At 23.0% G+C, this 20,000-nt stretch overlaps 6 protein-coding genes across 6 annotated transcripts in view; all 6 read right to left on the reverse strand.

Moving 5' to 3' along the window:
* Positions 1–189: 189 nt before the first annotated feature.
* 4cl3 (4-coumarate-CoA ligase) lies at positions 190–1,934 on the reverse strand (the record flags this gene model as incomplete). The annotated part of the gene is made up of 2 exons (XM_633287.2): positions 190–1,659; positions 1,749–1,934. The coding sequence occupies 2 exons, from the start codon at positions 1,932–1,934 to the stop codon at positions 190–192; spliced, it is 1,656 nt and encodes a 551-aa protein (XP_638379.2).
* A 1,782-nt stretch (positions 1,935–3,716) lies between these two features.
* Positions 3,717–5,450, reverse strand: 4cl2 (4-coumarate-CoA ligase; the record flags this gene model as incomplete). Its single annotated transcript, XM_633288.1, has 2 exons — positions 3,717–5,186; positions 5,265–5,450. The coding sequence occupies 2 exons, from the start codon at positions 5,448–5,450 to the stop codon at positions 3,717–3,719; spliced, it is 1,656 nt and encodes a 551-aa protein (XP_638380.1).
* A 1,017-nt stretch (positions 5,451–6,467) lies between these two features.
* Positions 6,468–8,210, reverse strand: 4cl1 (4-coumarate-CoA ligase; the record flags this gene model as incomplete). Its single annotated transcript, XM_633289.1, has 2 exons — positions 6,468–7,937; positions 8,025–8,210. 2 exons carry the CDS (start codon positions 8,208–8,210, stop codon positions 6,468–6,470), a joined length of 1,656 nt encoding a protein of 551 aa, XP_638381.1.
* A 1,058-nt stretch (positions 8,211–9,268) lies between these two features.
* On the reverse strand, positions 9,269–13,261 carry exoc4 (exocyst complex subunit 4; the record flags this gene model as incomplete). The annotated part of the gene is made up of 5 exons (XM_633290.1): positions 9,269–11,890; positions 11,995–12,217; positions 12,308–12,604; positions 12,701–12,902; positions 13,057–13,261. 5 exons carry the CDS (start codon positions 13,259–13,261, stop codon positions 9,269–9,271), a joined length of 3,549 nt encoding a protein of 1,182 aa, XP_638382.1.
* A 540-nt stretch (positions 13,262–13,801) lies between these two features.
* msh5 (DNA mismatch repair protein) lies at positions 13,802–16,899 on the reverse strand (the record flags this gene model as incomplete). The annotated part of the gene is made up of 6 exons (XM_633291.1): positions 13,802–15,461; positions 15,547–15,705; positions 15,814–15,912; positions 15,984–16,153; positions 16,250–16,527; positions 16,623–16,899. The coding sequence occupies 6 exons, from the start codon at positions 16,897–16,899 to the stop codon at positions 13,802–13,804; spliced, it is 2,643 nt and encodes an 880-aa protein (XP_638383.1).
* A 276-nt stretch (positions 16,900–17,175) lies between these two features.
* DDB_G0284749 (hypothetical protein) overlaps positions 17,176–20,000 on the reverse strand; it is a gene marked incomplete at both ends in the record, with an annotated part of 3,980 nt that continues 1,155 nt past the window's right edge. Inside the window, one exon of the mRNA XM_633292.1 lies at positions 17,176–20,000. This exon is cut by the window's right edge and continues 380 nt beyond it. Coding sequence (XP_638384.1) covers positions 17,176–20,000 — 2,825 coding nt within the window.

The following is a 20,000-nucleotide window of genomic DNA, read 5'->3' on the forward strand; positions in this document are numbered from 1 at the left end:
ATTATTTATAAAAACTGTTCTTTGATATATGTTGTTTCTAATAACATTTGATTTAAATTTGAATTTTTTTTTTTATGATATATCTTAAAATTTTATTTGTTGGCATTTTGGTTTCCTACATTATATAAATAAATTAATTTGAAAAATCTTGTTGGTCAAAGTGGAAAATTAACACCTTTTTTTAAAATTTTATAATTTTAGATTATTAAAATCTTTAAGATTTTTACGTAATAGTTTACCAGTTGCAGATTTAGGAATTGCAGGTATGAAAAAGATACCACCTCTGAAATGTTTATAATTTGCAATTTTTGGGTGAGCCCAATCCAAGAGTTCTTTTTCAGTAAGAGATTCATTTTGTTTAATAACAACGAAACCTCTTGGTACTTCACCCATATCACCTTTTGAAAGACCTACTACACAGGCATCTGCAACTTTTGGATGAGATAATAGTAATGCTTCTAATTCAGCAGGTGGTACTTGGAAACCTTTACATTTGATCAATTCCTTTGATCTATCGATGATAAAGAAATAACCATCTTCATCAACATAACCAATATCACCAGTTTTTAAGAATCCATCTTTATCTATGACTTCATTGGTTGCCTTTTCATTGTTATAATAACCCAACATAACATTTGGACCTTTAATACAGATTTCACCCTTTTCACCCATACCTAAATTCTCACCAGTCTCTGAAGAGATGATTTTAGCTAATAGATTGGGTAAGAGGGTACCAGAGGAACCCGATTTAACTAATCCATTTGGGGTTACAAAACAACATGGACTAAGTTCGGTAGCACCATAACCTTGTTTAATTACAAGTCTGCCTTTGAATCTTTCTTTAATTAAATCTTCAATCTCTGAACCTAATGGAGCAGCACCACAAAATAGTGTACGTAAACTTGAGAGATCAAATTTATCGACGATTGGTGATTTTGCAAACATGATAGCAATCGGTGGAACAATGAATGACATTGCAACCTTATACTTTTTAATTAATTCCAAGAATCTAACTGGTTCGAATTTTGGTAAGGTAACAATTCGATAACCTTGTTTCACCATCAACATTATGTGTAACATTAAACCAAAGGAATGAAAGAATGGTAAGACACCAATAACGCTATCATTCTTTTTATAGGTTGATGTTTCAATGGTTTGAGTTTGATATGTATTTGAGACTAGATTATAGTGACTTAAACAAACACCTTTAAATAATCCAGTTGTGCCACTTGAAAATGGAATAATAGCTGTATCTTTCGTTAGATCAATTCTAACGATTGGGTAATCTTTACCATTATTATTAGTTAATTGATTAAACGACATTACAATTCCATCACTAGATAAAGTTAATTGATCAATTTCTTTTAAAGTTTGACCTGCAATATCGACTAAAATCACTTTTTCAACACTTGGAAAAACTCTTTTTAAATCATTTTTAATCTTTTCATATACTGCTAATGTTACTGCTAAATATCTTGGTGAAACTGTTGCTAATGTATGTGATAACTCTTCAATTGTATAGTCTGGATTAACTAATGATGTAATGCCTCCCATCAATAATGTACCATGAAATATTGGTACATATTCTGGTAAATTTGGTAGAATTACTCCAAGTACATCACCTTTTTTAATATTTAATTTATTTAAACCACATGCAACCTAATTAAAAAATAATAAAAATAAAAATAAAAAAAAAAATTTTTAAAACTTGTTTGGAAATAGAAAAAAAAAAAAAAAAATTTATTTACCTTTTCAATTGTATCAGCGACAAAATGTGAAGAATATTCTTTAAAAGTTAAACCATCAACTAATAAAACTTGATCAGGTTTATATCTTATATGTTTTAAAATTAAATGTGGTATTGGTTTCTCTGGTATTATAATATTTGGGTATTTTGATGTGAAATAAGTTTGTCCATTAATTATTCTAATCATCCTTAAATTTTTAATTTTTTTTTTTAAAATGGTATTGTGTTTATGCTATGGGTTATTATTTAAAAAATTTTCTGTTGGTATTAATATATTACATTTAAATAAAGGAATTATAAAAAAAAAAAAAAAAAAAAAAAAAAAAAATCAAACAGTTTTATTAATTGTTTGTTTTACTATTATTAATAGTAAATTTTTTTTTTTTTTTTTATATTTTTTATAGTATAAAAATGTGGTGTTTAGAAAAAATATCTCAAACTGGAGATTTTTCAAAAATAAAAATACTAACAAATATTTTTCTCTTGCCAAACATTTTTTATTTGTTTATTATTTTTTATTATTACTATAATTAATATTATGATTATTAAAAACTTATTAATATTAAACAATTTAATTCATTACATATCAAAAATTAAAAAATTGCAATCGATAATAAAAAAAAAATCTTGGTCCATAATATTTTCTTTTTTTTTTTTGAAAATGTTTTTTTATTTTATTTTCTATTTTTTATTATATTTTTTTTTCCTCCCTACTGTTTTTTTATTTGTAATAAGTAAAAAAAAAAAAACACGGTAAAACCGAATCTCGAGAATATCTTTTAAAATTTTCTTAATGACAAGACCTAATTTTTTTTTTTTTATTTTTAAAACTTGTTTGGAAATAGAAAAAAAAAAAAAAAAATTTATTTACCTTTTCAATTGTATCAGCGACAAAATGAGAAGAATATTCTTTAAAAGTTAAACCATCAACTAATAAAACTTGATCAGGTTTAGATCTAATATGTTTTAAAATTAATTGAGGTATTAGTTTCTCTGGTATTATAATATTTGGGTATTTTGATGCGAAATAAGTTTGTCCATTAATTATTCTAATCATCCTAGAAATTTTTTTTTTTTTTTTTTAATAAACAATGGCGAAACTTAAATTAGGAGAATTTTGGAAAACAAAGAAATAATAAAAAAAAAGTTAAAAATAATAATTATTTATTTTTTAAAAAATGGTATGGTGTTTAAAAAAAAAAGTTAAAAATAATAATTATTTATTTTTTGCCTCGTAAAAAAAAAAAATAATAAAGTATATTAATTTGTTTGTTTTAATTAATTTTATGTTACGCCACATTAATTAATTTTATTTAGTATTTGGCTTTTATCGATAAAAGGTGTTTTTTTTTGTATACCTTTCTTCATTTATCCTAATCTTTTTAAATAATAAATTGAAAAAAAATCAATAAAATGTGAATAATAAAAATTTAGGTGCCGAAAAAAAGGTGTTTTGGATTTGTATGGGGTGGAAGAAAATAAAAAAATATAAGTAAAAAAAAAAAAAGAGGAGTCAAACCCCACAAACGCCCCATAAAATTACTTTTCACAAATAAAAAATTAAAAAAAAATAAAAAAATACAAAAAAAAAGTGGTGTTGTCATAAATAGTAAATCACGCAAGATATTTTAGACTAGTAAAAAACAGTGCTATTTGAATTCAAACCGACATTAAAAAATAATTTTATCTTTTTTTTTTTTTTTTAATTTAAAAAAACAGATGGTCTGTTTTTTTTTTTTTTTTTTTTTTTTTCTCCCCATCTGTTTTTTTAAATTAAAAGACCAGGAGAAAAAAAAATAAAAAAACAAAAAATATCAAAGAATTTTATTCAGTATTATTTAGAAAAAAGAAAATATTAATAATTTATACTAATAAAATATATTTTTTTATATAGAATCAATCCAAAACATTAGTTTAGCAACTTGTTGTAAATTTTAAATTTTTATTTTTTATTATAATTTTATTTATTTTATAATTTCGGAGGATTAATATCTTTAAGATTTTTACGTAATAGTTTACCAGTTGCAGATTTAGGAATTGCAGGTATGAAAAAGATACCACCTCTGAAATGTTTATAATTTGCAATTTTTGGATGAGCCCAATCCAAGAGTTCTTTTTCGGTTAGAGATTCATTTTGTTTAATAACAACGAAACCTCTTGGTACTTCACCCATATCACCTTTTGAAAGACCTACTACACAGGCATCTGCAACTTTTGGATGAGATAATAGTAATGCTTCTAATTCAGCAGGTGGTACTTGGAAACCTTTACATTTGATCAATTCCTTTGATCTATCGACGATAAAGTAATAACCATCTTCATCAACATAACCAATATCACCAGTTTTAAAGAATCCATCTTTATCTATGACTTCATTGGTTGCCTTTTCATTGTTATAATAACCCAACATAACATTTGGACCTTTAATACAGATTTCACCCTTTTCACCCATACCTAAATTCTCACCAGTCTCTGGAGAGATGATTTTAACCAATTGATTGGGTAAGAGGATACCAGCGGAACCAGATTTAATTAGTCCACTTGGAATTACAAAACAGGCTGGACTAAGTTCGGTAGCACCATAACCTTGTTTAATTATGAGTTTTCCTTTGAATCTTTCTTTAATTAAATCTTCAACCTCTCTGCTTAATGGAGCAGCGCCACTAAATAGTGTACGTAAACTTGAGAGATCAAATTTATCGACGATTGGTGATTTTGCAAACATGATAGCAATCGGTGGAACAATGAATGAAATTGCAACCTTGTACTTTTGAATTAAATCCAAGAATCTAACGAATTCAAATTTTGGTAGGATAACAACACAATGACCTTGTTTTACCATCAAAATTAGGTATGTCATTAAGCCATAGATATGAAAAAATGGTAGTTGACCCATAACTGTATCATTCTTTTTATAGTTTGTCGTTTCAACGGTTTGAGTTTGATGTGTATTGGAAACGAGATTATGATGACTTAAACAAACACCTTTAAATAATCCAGTTGTACCACTTGAAAATGGAATAATAGCTGTATCTTTCTTTAGGTCAATTCTAACGATTGGGTAATCTTTACCATTATTATTAATTAGTTGATTGAATGACATTACAATTCCATCACTAGATAAAGTTAATTGACCAATTTCCTTTAAAGTTTGACCTGCAATATCTACTAAAATCACTTTTTCAACACTTGGAAAAACTCTTTTTAAATCATTTTTAATCTTTTCATAAACTGCTAATGTTACTGCTAAATATCTTGGTGAAACTGTTGCTAATGTATGTGATAGCTCTTCAATTGTATAGTCTGGATTAACTAATGATGTAATGCCTCCCATCAATAATGTACCATGAAATATTGGTACATATTCTGGTAAATTTGGTAGAATTACTCCAAGTACATCACCTTTTTTAATATTTAATTTATTTAAACCACATGCAACCTAATTGAAAAATAATAAAAATAAAAATAAAAAATTGATATTAGTTTTGGAAAAAAAAAAAAAAAGAAATTTATTTACCTTTTCAATTGTATCAGCGACAAAATGTGAAGAATATTCTTTAAAAGTTAAACCATCAACTAATAAAACTTGATCAGGTTTCGATCTAATATGTTTTAAAATTAAATGTGGTATTGGTTTCTCTGGTATTATAATATTTGGGTATTTTGATGTGAAATAAATTTGTCCTTTAATCATTCTAATCATCCTGAAATTGTTATTTTTTTTTTTAAAAATATCAAAAAAAAAAAAGAATAAAATAAAACTTAAACCAGGAGAATTTTGAAAAAAAAAAATATTTAAATTTAAAATGTTAAAAAATGGTATGGATGTGTTTAAGCTATGGGCTAATATTTAAATAATATACAATAGGTAATATTTTACAAACAAATTAAAAAATTAAAAAAATATCAAAAAAAAAAAAAATTAAATAAAAAAAAAAAAAAAAAATCAAGTTTAAAAATTTGTGTGTTTTAATTATTATTATATTAGACACATTAATTAGTTTTATTATTATTATTTTTTCTTTTTTTTCTACTTTAAAAAATATTTTTTTTTTTTTTTTTTTTTTTTTTTTTAAATATTTTTTAAAATGTGTGGTTTAGGAATAAGATCCCTCAAATAAGATTATGCCAATTGAAAATTATAAAAAATTAATTTTCCAATATAAAGAATAAACAAAGAAAAAATGTTTTGCACTGGGTTTATAAAATTAAACAAAAATTTAATATAAATTAAAACAATCTCTCATTTTTCAAAAATGATTCAATCAATTAAAAAAATGAAAGATTGCAAAATTTTATTAATTTAAAATTAAGTTTATTAATATCTTCGGTGAAAAAAAGAAAATTCACAGAAGAAAAAAAAAAAAAAAATCATTTTCCACATAAAACTATTCAAATTAATTTATTTATTCAAACAAATAAAAATTTATGAAATATTTGAAATATCTAATAAAGAAAAAAAATCGAAATAATATACATATAGCATATTGAATAGTTTTAAAAAAAAAACAAAATTCAAACCAAATATTATTAAAAACTAAAGAATGTTTTTCAGTAAATATTATTTAGAAAAAAAGAAAAAAATTTAATAATCTATGCCAATATTATATATATTTTTTTTTATAGAATCACATTAGTTTAATAACTTGTTGTAAGTTGTGTTTAAATTTTTATTTTTCGACTTAAGTTTAATTTTTTATTTTTTATTTTTTATTTTATTTTATAATTTTGGAGGATTAAAATCTTTAAGATTTTTACGTAATAGTTTACCGGTTGCAGATTTAGGAATTGCAGGTATGAAAAAGATACCACCTCTGAAATGTTTATAATTTGCAATTTTTGGATGGGCCCAATCTAAGAGTTCTTTTTCGGTTAGAGATTCATTTTGTTTAATAACAACGAAACCTCTTGGTACTTCACCCATATCACCTTTTGAAAGACCTACTACACAGGCATCTGCAACTTTTGGATGAGATAATAGTAATGCCTCCAATTCGGCAGGAGGTACTTGGAAACCTTTACATTTGATCAATTCCTTTGATCTATCGACGATAAAGTAATAACCATCTTCATCGACGTAACCAATATCACCAGTTTTTAAGAATCCATCTTTATCTATGACTTCATTGGTTGCCTTTTCATTGTTATAATAACCCAACATAACATTTGGACCTTTAATACAGATTTCACCCTTTTCACCCATACCTAAATTCTCACCAGTCTCTGGAGAGATGATTTTAGCCAATTGATTGGGTAAGAGGATACCAGCGGAACCAGATTTAACTAATCCACTTGGAATTACAAAACAGGCTGGACTAAGTTCGGTAGCACCATAACCTTGTTTAATTACAAGTCTGCCTTTGAATCTTTCTTTAATTAAATCTTCAACCTCTGAACTCAATGGAGCAGCACCACTAAATAGTGTACGTAAACTTGAGAGATCAAATTTATCGACGATTGGTGATTTTGCAAACATGATAGCAACTGGTGGAACAATGAATGAAATTGCAACCTTATACTTTTGAATTAACTCCAAGAATCTAACTGGTTCAAATTTTGGTAAGACAACAACACGATGACCTTGTTTCACCATCAACATTAAGAATAACATTAAACCATAGATATGAAAGAAAGGTAATATACCCATAACTGTATCATTCTTTTTATAGGTTGATGTTTCAATGGTTTGAGTTTGATATGTATTGGAAACGATATTATGATGACTTAAACAAACACCTTTAAATAATCCAGTTGTACCACTTGAAAATGGAATAATAGCTGTATCTTTCTTTGGGTCAATTCTAACGATTGGGTAATCTTTACCATTATTATTAATTAGTTGATTGAATGACATTACAATTCCATCACTAGATAAAGTTAATTGATCAATTTCTTTTAAAGTTTGACCTGCAATATCGACTAAAATCACTTTTTCAACACTTGGAAAAACTCTTTTTAAATCATTTTTAATCTTTTCATATACTGCTAATGTTACTGCTAAATATCTTGGTGAAACTGTTGCTAATGTATGTGATAACTCTTCAATTGTATAGTCTGGATTAACTAATGATGTAATGCCTCCCATCAATAATGTACCATGAAATATTGGTACATATTCTGGTAAATTTGGTAGAATTACTCCAAGTACATCACCTTTTTTAATATTTAATTTATTTAAACCACATGCGACCTAATTGAAAAATAAATAAAAATAAATAAAAAAACTATTAATATTTGAAAAAAAAAAAAAAAAAAAAAAAAAAAAAAACTTATTTACCTTTTCAATTGTATCAGCGACAAAATGTGAAGAATATTCTTTAAAAGTTAAACCATCAACTAATAAAACTTGATCAGGTTTAGATCTAATATGTTTTAAAATTAATTGTGGTACTGGTTTCTCTGGTATTATAATATTTGGGTATTTTGATGTGAAATAAGTTTGTCCTTTAACTTTTATAATCATCCTGAAATTATTATTTAAAGTTGAAAAAAAAAAAAAAAAAAAAAAAGAAAATATAATAAATTAAAACAAAAATGAAAAGAATATTGGGAGTAAAGAAAAAATAATAAAATTTAAAAAAAAAAGTTAAAAATAATTGGTTATTTTTTTTAAAAAATGGTGTGAATGTGTTTATGCTATGGATTAATATCTAATAATTTACAAAGGTATTTTACAAATAAATATCTAAAAAAAAAAAAAACTAATTTTAAAAAAAAAAAAAAAAAAATTAATTTAAAAAAAAAAAAAAAAAATTAATTAAAAAAAAAAAAAAAAAAAAAAATCGAACGTTTGATTTTTTTAACTGAAATTTCCAATCGTCATAATATCCTAAATTAATTTAAATGATGGTTTTTTGAAATTACAAACATTGCGCAAATATTAAAACTATTTTTTTTTTTTTTTTTTTTTTTTTTTTTCTTTTATTTTTTAATATTAAAATTTTTTTTTTTGTTTTGTGTTTTGTTTAATTTTGTTTTGTTTTTTTTTTTTTATTTTATTTTTATTTTTTATCTTTTTTATTTTTACCTGAAAACCTTATTTGATTTTGAAAATGTTAAAAAAACAAAACCTGACGACATATGATGAATTTTTATTTTTATTTTTATACCACCATATTATTTTTTTTAATTTTTTTAATTTTTTTTATTTGACAATTCAAGTAATTTTTTATAAGCTTTCCCAAATAGGATGGAAATAATTTTTTTGTTTTAAGATTTTTTTTGTTTTATTAATTTAAAAAAAAAAATTATTAAAAAAAAAAAAGAATGAATATTTGTTAACTCAATCGAATAAATAAATATTTTAAACCATACAATCCAAATTAAAAAATATATATATATTTGGAAAATAACCTTAATATTTAATTTCTGGAAAATACAAATGGAGAGGGAGATATGAATTTTTTTTTTTTTTATATCGATAAAGTACTTTATTTTATTATTTTTATTTTATTATTTTGTTATTTTATTATATTATTTTTAATTATTATTTATTTATTATTTTTTTATTTTTTTATTTTTTTACATATTTTTATATTTTGCTTCTAAAGTTAAAATTGCATTTGGAGAAATTCTTTTTGTTCTTTGTAAGAAATCAATAATGATTTTACCTTCTTCTAGAGAAAAGAAAGGTTGACTCATTTTCTCTAAAAGATAATTTAATAATTCATCCTCTGCGGAAAGGGCTTGATAAAATTGACGAATACGGTCAAAGAAAATCTCACGTTTTACAATGATATTTGAAAGATTCTGTTGAAGTGTGAACACATTTTTACAAAGTTTAGCAACACCATTATCATTGATTGAATTGACATGTACCAATTTCGAGATTAATAATTTACCAATTAATTTTGCAATACCACTAAATAAGAAATTACATTTATCACTTGTTAAATAAATTGACATCATTTCTTCACTTGCTGATAAATCTTTATTCAATTCAACAATGAATGAATCAGGATCAGTTCTTTCCTCTTCACACATATATTGAGCTCTCTTAAATCCTTCTAAAAAGTAAAAACAATGAATACGATATTCAATACGTAATGCTAATAAACAACGTTTTGATAAATCTTTAAATCTTTGTGCAATATCCTTAATTGGTTCTTCCATTGTTTTCAATGCTTCAATTGATTCTGCTGACATTTGATTAAATGTACCTATAAAATTATTACTACCAGTAGTTGTACTATTATTTTCTTTATTACTTGCTGTACTATTACCACCACTATTAATACCACTATTTAATTTCGATGGTGTTTTAATAGAATCAACTTGTTGTTGCTGTTGTTGTTGTTGCTGTTGTTGTTGTGTATATTTTTCTTTTTGATCTTCTTGAACAATTAATAATTGAACAATTTTATCAGCTAACCAATTTAAACTATGACTCATATTGGCCAACATTGTTAATTTTTCAATATTTAAAATTAATTGATTCTTTAAAACTGGTTTTTCAGGATGATTGAATAAATCAGACTCTAATTTAAATTCATATTCTTCCTCTCTTGAATCTTGAAATTTAGCAACATCTTGTTTCTTTGAACTTACAGCTAATGATGCTAATAGATATTTATAGAGATCTGTATTCAATAGTTGATTAGTTAATGTTGGATCTATTTCTTGACTGAATTTACTTAAACATTTTTCATAATATCTTAAGAGTGATACTTGAATGATTGCACCAAACTCTACGACATAATGACTCATAGCCACAATATCAGAGAAAAGTTCAATAACAAATTGAAATATTTGTAAGGTACTATTTAAAATTGGTTTAGTTTCTTTTAATCTAAATACTAATTTATATCTTTCCAATGGTTTGAATGCTTCTGTACTTTCAATTGAATGAGCGAATCTATCCTTATAATCATTCTTTATATGTTGTAAAAAGTTTCTATGAACAAAATCATCTATATATAATCTTAATAAACCTTTTTTACTATTTTGATTATGATAACTATTTGTAGTAGTAGTAGTAATGGTGGTGGTGGTTTTAGTAGTTGTTGGTGTACCAGTTCTATCTCTAAGGGTTTTATCTAAATGGTCAGTAAACTTGACAATCATTGGATAAATTGGTGTAACATTATATTGTGAAGCTTTAAATATACTAATTACAGCAGGACCACCACTATTTGAATCAATAGCATCAGCACCTGAAGTACCATTTGGTGAAGTTGGTGAAGTTGTTACCATTGGACTAATTGAACCATTCCAATTATCAGTAACAATTGAATTTGTAAAACTAAATAGTCTTTGAGACTTACCACTATTTGATTCAGTACCATCTGGATTTAATCTACTCTTTGTACTTAATAATAAACTTGATGTATCTTGTAAATGAACTCTTAACATTTCTCTAATCTCTTTTTGAATGATTTCCCAAACTAATGATGCATCATAAACATCTGCAATTTCAACTTTTGATTTTTGAAGTTTAGTTGGTTTTGGTGTACCTTCGAAATCATTATCGGAATCACCACCACCACCCTCAGTTTCTTCTTTAAAATCAAATTTATTTGCACGAATTTTTAATTCACTTTTTCTAATTGCATCATTAAAAATTTTACTTAATTGAAGATGATTCTTGAAAACCATATTAACTTTATTGAATATCATTTTCAATAAATCTACCAATGGTATATTGTGAGTTTGATTAGCTAATAAATCATTTCTATTGAAAGTTTCAGTCAAGAAATTGAATGCTGCTGAATATTCATCGATATTACTAAATGTTGCACTACCAATATGTGAATTCTTACTTAATACACTTGGTGATAATCCATTAGCCCCAATATTTGATGATGTTGAGGATGTTGGTGATGATGACGATGCTGTAGAACCATTACCATTTATACCACCACTACCATTCATACTATTATTACCACCACCATTGCTACCATTACTACCATTACTACTATTTGATGATTCGCCAGGCATCTTTGGTATAACTCTACCTTCACTATGATATACATTGGTAATAAGTGTTATACTATTTGTAATTGCAGTCTTTAATTCAATTGAAATTCTACCTAAAATTAAACCAACCGCTGGTGATAAATATTCTAAAACATTCAATGCTTCAACTAATAATGTCATAAATAATTTTCCATCTTGTTCTGGATCAATATTTAAATCTTCTTTACTCTTTTTTTTTTTTTTTTTTTTTTTTTTTTTTTTTTTTTTAATAATTTAACATATTAGAATAATAAATAATAAATAATAACTAATAAAATTATATTTATACAAACATTTGAAGTTTTAGAAATTTCTTCAAGTTTTAAAACTTCTGGTTGATTAGATTGTGATAATCTTTCTTGATTATATAAATTTGCAGCTGCTTTTTCAGCTTTTTCTTGACTCGCTTTAGTTTGAAAAGCACCTGTAAATTGTGGTTTAAATGGTGATGTCGTAGTCGGTGGTAGTGGTGATTTAAAAGTATTATTACTATTATTACTATTACTATTCTTGTTACTAATATTTGTATTGTTTTTTAATATTAATATATTATTATTATTATTAAATTATAATTTTGAAAAAAAAAAAAAAAAAAAAATACAATACGATAATAAAATTTTCTTAAAATTTGATTGTAAATTATTTTCATCATCATATTCAAATGCTTTTAAAGATGATTTAGTTTTTAAATAAATATGGTCATTTAATTTCTCAACTAACATATCTTTGAATGATTCTTTCTTTTCAACTAACATTTGTCTAAGATCCATTAATGCATTAACATTAACAAGATCCCTTTCATTTAAAGTTGATATTGAATTTACTAATATATTTGCTGCATGTACAAAATGATTTCCTTTAATATATTTATTTAATAAATCTGGTACTTTTTTTAATTCTTCCCTATAAAAATATATAAAAAATAAATAAAAAAAAATTATTATTTATTATTTATTATTTATTTTTTATTATTATTTTATTATTATTTATAATTATTACATTTTCTCTAAAATTTCAATCATATAATAATATTCTAAATTTCTTTTCCATAATCTTTCTATACCTGTACCATTAAAATTGATAAGTTTATTAGTCTCTTCAACTTCTTTACTCATTAATAAAGCATTACCATGTGATGTACCCATAAATTCTAAAATTCTAGAATAATTGTGAATGGATTTATTGAATCCTTGAAAGTAAACTGTATATATATATAGTATGTTTATTATTATTATTATTATTATTATTATTATTATTATTATTATTATTATTATTATTATTATTATTATTATTATTATTTTATTACAAATATATTAGAAATTGTTTTAAAATTGTAAAGAAAAATCAAAAATTACCATCAACAATATTATCAGTTTCAACATTAACTTCATCTAACCAATCACCAATTTGATTAAGTAATTCTTTTCTATTTGATGATCTCATATAATCTAATGCAGTTCTTCTTGCTTGAAATGAGGTTTTATGATATTGTTCGGGTATACTCGATAATACCTTTGATATCTTATTTTCATCTAATTTCTTTTCTTCATTGTCATCCATTTTTCTTTTTTTTTTTTTTTTTTCTATTTCTTTTATAAATACATAAATATTTGTACAATAAATTATTGAAAAAAAAAAAAAAAAAAAAAATTTTGTTTCGACCCAGTGGATTTTTTTTTTTTAATTAATTTTTTTTAAGCATTTTCATATTTATTTTTTAATTTTTTTTATTTTTTTTAATTTTTTTATTTTCCAATTCGTTTTAAATTGCTTAATTGGACAAAATAAAAAATAATAATACATGTATTATTATTCGAATTTCTTACTTTTTTTTCACATATAATCATTTTTCATATTATTTCCGCCTTTAAGTGGTAAATTCTCAAAAAAAAAAAAAAAGAAAAAAAAAAAAAAAAAACCCATTAAAAGATTTTTTAAAAGAAAGAAATAGTTTATCTTTTTTTTGGTATTATTGGAGATAATTTTGATGATTTAAAAAGATATAAAAAAATTGGATATAAAGATAAATTACAAAATAAAATAAACAATTTTAATATTTAATTTCTTTTTATTTATTTTTTTTAATTTTATTTTAACAATTTAATCATATTTATTTATAATACTAAATAAATTTTCAAATGAATCTTTATTTGGATCAAAATTTTCAAAATAATCCAAAAGCTCATTATATTTTTTAATTTTAGATTGATTTGGTGATATTGGTTCAAAATTTTGACAATTAATAGTTTTGTATTGTTTTTGATGATCCATAATTTCATAAGCTCTATTTACTACATTTTCATTTACACCAGCAATCTTTGCACATAATATACCAAACGATGAACTTGAAATACCTTCTTTTAATTTATAAAATGGTATAAATTCATTTGGTTTATTATTTGTATTTGTTATTTTATTTGTAGTATTGAAAATATTATTATTATTGGTTTTAGTATTGGTAGTTGTGTTGGTTGATTGTAAATCTAAAAATTTATTATTATTATTTTGATTATTATTAGTTTCAATCACAAATTCCATTGTATTAAATAAAACTTTATTAAATATACTATCGGTTGAATTTGAAATTAGTTCAAAGAATTCATAAAAGTGAGTACAAATAAAAGTTTTTGGAGTTGATGGCGATTTAGTTAAAAGGAATACCAATAGACCATATAGTAGAGAGATACCATCCAATGGATTTGTACCTTTTCCATACTCGTCAATGATTAAAAGTGAACGACTAGTTGCAAAACGAGTCATTTGAGCAATTTGTTTACAATCGATCATAAATGAGGATTCAGAGATGGCATTACTCTCTCTTGATGATATTCTAGTATAGATATGATCAAATAATGATATAGTAGCACTTTTAGCAGGTACATAACTTCCAATTTGACCAAGGAAAACAATTAGAGCAACTTGTTTAATATAAATACTTTTACCAGATTGATTTGGACCAGAAACGATAACTACTGGCTTTGTTGGGTCGTTTTGAGTGTCATTTGGTATGAAATTGGTGACACAGTATTCTTGAATTAAATGACGACCACTTTGAATTTCAATTTCTTGTTGTTCCGTTGAAATGATTGGTTTAACAAGATCATATGCTTGAACACAACTTGCCAATGATAATATACAATCCAATTGAGTACAATAATTACATAAATCAATGATTGAACCACTATTAGACATTATTTCGTCAACTACCTCTTTTTCAATCCTTGATTGAATATCTAATATATCATTATGAATATCACCAAAGAAATCATCCAATTCTTTAGTTTTTTGATTTTGAAAATAAAGGTAACTACTTGTTTTAAATATAAAACTTAAAGATGGTATATTAATTTGATTACCAATTGCAATACTCTCTTCAATTGGTATACAAATTAAACAACCCAATTGTGGATAATAAACTAAATGAAATGATGTAATCCAAGTTAGATTTGTAAATTTAACTCTTTCTAATTCACCATGTTCAGTTAGAATTTCATCCATTGATAAATAAACATTTCTCAATTGATCCAATTCTTCATCAACCCCTTCTCTAATTGATATTCTTTGGTCATCTTGATCTGCAAAAAAAAATATACTTTCAAATTTTTGATATATATTAACCAATGACTGTGGATATAAATTATTTAATTTCTTTAAAAATGGTAGTTCAGAATTCTTTGGAACAATTAATAATTTAATCTTTAAAAAATAATGAAAAGTTTTATAGATTGAAATGAAATCTTTAGATGGATTTTGTGATGACCTATATATATAAATAGTAAAAAAAAAAAAAAATTAATTAAAAAAAAAATAATAAACTTTATTTAAATTTATTATATAATACATACGAAATTCTACTTAAAATTATTTTTAAATCTTTAATATTTTTTAAATTATCTAATAATTCAAATTTTAATGATGAGTTTTCTTGTGAAGAAAAAAATTGAATTAAATTTTGTCTTTCTTCAATAACAAATCTATTTCTTGATGGTCTCATAAACCAAGTTCTAAAATTAAAAAAAAAAAAAAAAAGTACTGTTTAATAGTTATATTATAATATAATATATCATTATATTCTTCAATATTGAAAATTATTGATTAAAAAAATATATTACTTTAATAACTTTTTACCCATTGTTGTTTTTGTTTTATCGAACAAACCAAATAAAGATAATCCTTCTTTTGAATTACCGAATGAATAACAACTTGGATGGCTTTTTTTAATAAAAATATTAGTGTTAAAATAAATTTTTTTTAAAAAAAAAAAAAAAAAAGAAATGATTACTTTTGGTTTGAAAATATTTGTAATGAAAATAAAGTATTATTATCTAATAATAAATATTGATTTAAAGTAATTGGACAAATTTCATTAATAATTAAATTATCCAAAGAATCGAAATCATCCAATAAAATATATTTTGATAAATATGATAATAATCCACCAACTGCTCTTATCTAATATTTTTTAATAAAAAAAAAAAGAAAAAAACGAAAAAAAAGGGTTAATATTGCTTTGTGTTTTTTTAATTTTTTAGAATAAATTTTATTTACCATTTCAATATTATCAAAATTGAAAACATTTTGTAAAAATGTATATTTAATTGTTGTATTGTTGGTATTGCACATTGATAATTTAAGATTTAACAATCTATTCTTTGATGATTCAAATGTAAAATCACTAAATCTTGAATAATGGTATTGAGTATTTTTTGATGTTTGTTTTTCATTATTTTCATTAGAGTCATCTAAATTTCTTAAAATATTATCAATAAATTTTTGTGGCATTCTTGAAGGTATTATTATTACTTTTGGATTTATTAGTTGTTTAACTTTTTTAAAAAATAAAAAATTATAGAGTTAATAAAATTTTTTTTTTTTTTTAATTTAATATTAGATTTAATTAAATAAATAACAATATACCTACTTGAATTTAAACAAGAAAAATTCTCATCTTCCCAGCATTGGCATAAATAGATATTAGATTCTAATCTATCATAATAAGCTACACCAATTTTTAAATCTTGATAAAAAACTGCTAAAATTGAATGTGATTGATTATCAATTTCTATATTATCATTACTAATTCCATTTGTATTTTCATTAATACTTTTGTTGGATCCAATAATATGATGTGGTGGTATTTCATTATCAACCCAACCAATTGGACTTTGATTATTTATTAAAATATTATGTGTATTCATTTTCTAATTAATTAAAATATTAAAAAAAAAAAAAAAAAAAATTAGTTATGTTTAAAATATTAAAAAAAAAAAAAAAAAAAAAAAAAAAATTATAATTTAAGAAATTATTTTTATTATTTTAAAATCAAATAAATAAAAATTAATATAAATTTTTTTAAAATTATTAAAATTATGATTTTATTTATTTTTTAAGTATATATATTTTTTAATAAATAACCAAAAAAAGATATTACCTTTTTTTTTTTTTTTTTTTTTTTTTTCCAAAACAATAATTAATTAAAGTTGAGATGAATTTGTTTCAAGCATTTTTCTTAAAAAACATCTAATTAAAGTTGCAATATTTCTATTAACTTGAGAAAGAGTATGTTGTTCTAAAGATAGTAAAGGAGAAGAAGATAATCTTAGATCAGTTGGAGGCCATCTTTTAATTTGTAAACAAGTTGAAAATTGTTTAAATCTATCAATCATTTGTACCATTAATTCTAAACCACAAACCCATTCATCTTTTATTGTATCCCAAACGATTTGATAAGTTTCATTCATTGGATTAGGTGGAACTTGAACATCAATATAAAATTTAATACTTGAAATAAATAATTTATTCAATAACTCCTCGCCCTGTGGTAATGCTAAAATATCCTTTTCATCTAAATTCTTTAAAATTCCAAATGATAATGTCATTAAAGTACCAATTAAAAATTGATATGTTATAATTTCATTATTTATAACATTATTATTATTATTTTCATTATTATTGGTATTAATATTATTATTATTTTCATTTTCATTATTATTATTATTAATGTTTTGAATATTTTCAATATCATTTTCATCAATATTTTGATTATTATTGTTATTTTGATTATTATTATTATTATTATTATTATTATTATTATTATTATTATTATTATTATTATTATTATTATTGTTGTTGTTATTATTATTATTATTATTATTTGGTAAACTATTACTTAATTGATTTATACATTCAATTGAAACAATTAATAATTGTAAGAAAGCTGTTCTTGTAGTAGTACCAGGGAACCCACCACCAATACTACCAACCATATTATTATTATTATTATTATTATTATTATTATTATTATTATTATTATTATTATTATTATTATTATTATTATTATTATTATTATTATTGTTTGAACAACCATTTTGAATTGATAAATCATTTAAATAAGAAGTAATAATTTCGCAAGCTCTTGGTATTATAATATTAACTGTTATATCAGCAGATACACCATAATCCCTAAGATTATTAATGATAGGATCAGATTTCAATGATGGATCTTTGACGAAATCAATTAAAGATGATAAATAGAATGACATATAATTTGCAATTCTTAAATGACAATGATTATTGAAAAATGATTCTCTGCACTCTTGATCATCAATATAGAATGCTATACCAGGCAAAAGGAAACAAAGATAATAACCAAATTCGTCACGGTATTGTAAAAGATATTGCAATATGAAATGAAGTGATAACTTTAAGTTTGAAGACATTGATTTAGTTTCCTCTGCAATCCATAACCCTAATAATTTGACACTACCAATCACCAATTGATTTGGTTTAACCTCTGGTGTTTCCTCTGCAACTTGTTTTAAATAATTCAATATAATTGATATTGATTCAACTAAAATATCATTGATTTTACCAAATGTATCAATTGAAAATATTGCAATATTTGATTTCTTAATTTTATTATTATTATTATTATTATTTGATGGCGATGTTGTTGGTGGTGTTGGTGTTAATGATGATGCTTCAATTGTCACATTTGAATTAAAAGTATTACTATCATCAAAATAAGTTGTTAAGAATAAAACTGTATTTTCAATAGAAAGATAACAAGAAGATAATAATGATTCATTTTGTTTACTAATTACTTCTTCAAGTAAAAGGATCATATGAATTTCAGATCTAATCATTTGTAAAGATAATAATAAGAACTTCTCTGATGAAATCATTAATTGATTGAGTTGGTCTGATGATTTCATGAATAACCATTTACCACCTAAAACATCCAATAACATTGAATAGAAAATGATTGAATTATTTCTCCATTCCTGTTTTAATTTCTTACTTGAAAATATTGAATACAATCCAATCATTAAATTATCCCTCCATGACATTATTCTATCATTTATTATCTTTTTATTAAAATCACTAAAATCTTCAAAATCTTCTTCAAAATTAATATCATTATTATTATTATTATTTAAATCACTATGTTTTTGTTTTGAATTATTATTATTAATATTATTATTATTATTTTCATTATCATTATTAATTTCATTTGATTTGTTTTGAGTTGTTATTAAATTATTTACAGATGAAAATAGTGAAATAAAAGATTGAGTTGTAATATCTTGATGATGAGTAAAGATTGGTATGAGTATTGATAGAATTGAAAATTTAAATTCATCGAATCTTTCCCTAAAAATAATTGATAATGGTTCAATTAGAATTAAATCATTGTTTCTGTTTGGCCGGCTACTATTATTCTTTTCATTACTACTACTATTTGATTTATTTTTCTTTTTTTTATTATTATTACTATTTTCATTTATAGATTCATTATTATTATTATCATTAGTTACTTCATCTGTTATAGTAGTAGTATTATTTGAAGTAGTAGTAGAAGTTGTTGTTGTAGTTGTTGTTGTGGTTGTTGTAGTTGTTGTTGAATTTGAATTTTTATTATTAATATTATTAATATTATTTGTATTAAGTAACGATGGTAATATTGTTGAAGATAATGGTAATGATTTTCTTTGAATATTGTAAACAACCAACAACACTAAGTTTATAGTCAATTGAAATGTATTTGATAATACAATAATTGTTTGCTCTCTCTTTTTTTGTGCTATTCTTTCTTCTTCCTCTGAATCTAATTCTGATGAATCTGAATATTCTTCTTCACTATCATCTTCGTCCTCATAACTGCTATCATCTTCGTCATCATCATCTTCTTCTTCTTCTGTAATATCTTCATCATCACTATCTTTAACTACTAATTTCGCCTCTACTTCCTCGACGATATCATCGTCATCATCTTTTACTTGAACACTAGGATTACTTG

Source organism: Dictyostelium discoideum (genome assembly GCF_000004695.1).
Source record: "Dictyostelium discoideum AX4 chromosome 4 chromosome, whole genome shotgun sequence".
Taxonomy (NCBI): Eukaryota; Evosea; class Eumycetozoa; order Dictyosteliales; family Dictyosteliaceae; genus Dictyostelium; species Dictyostelium discoideum.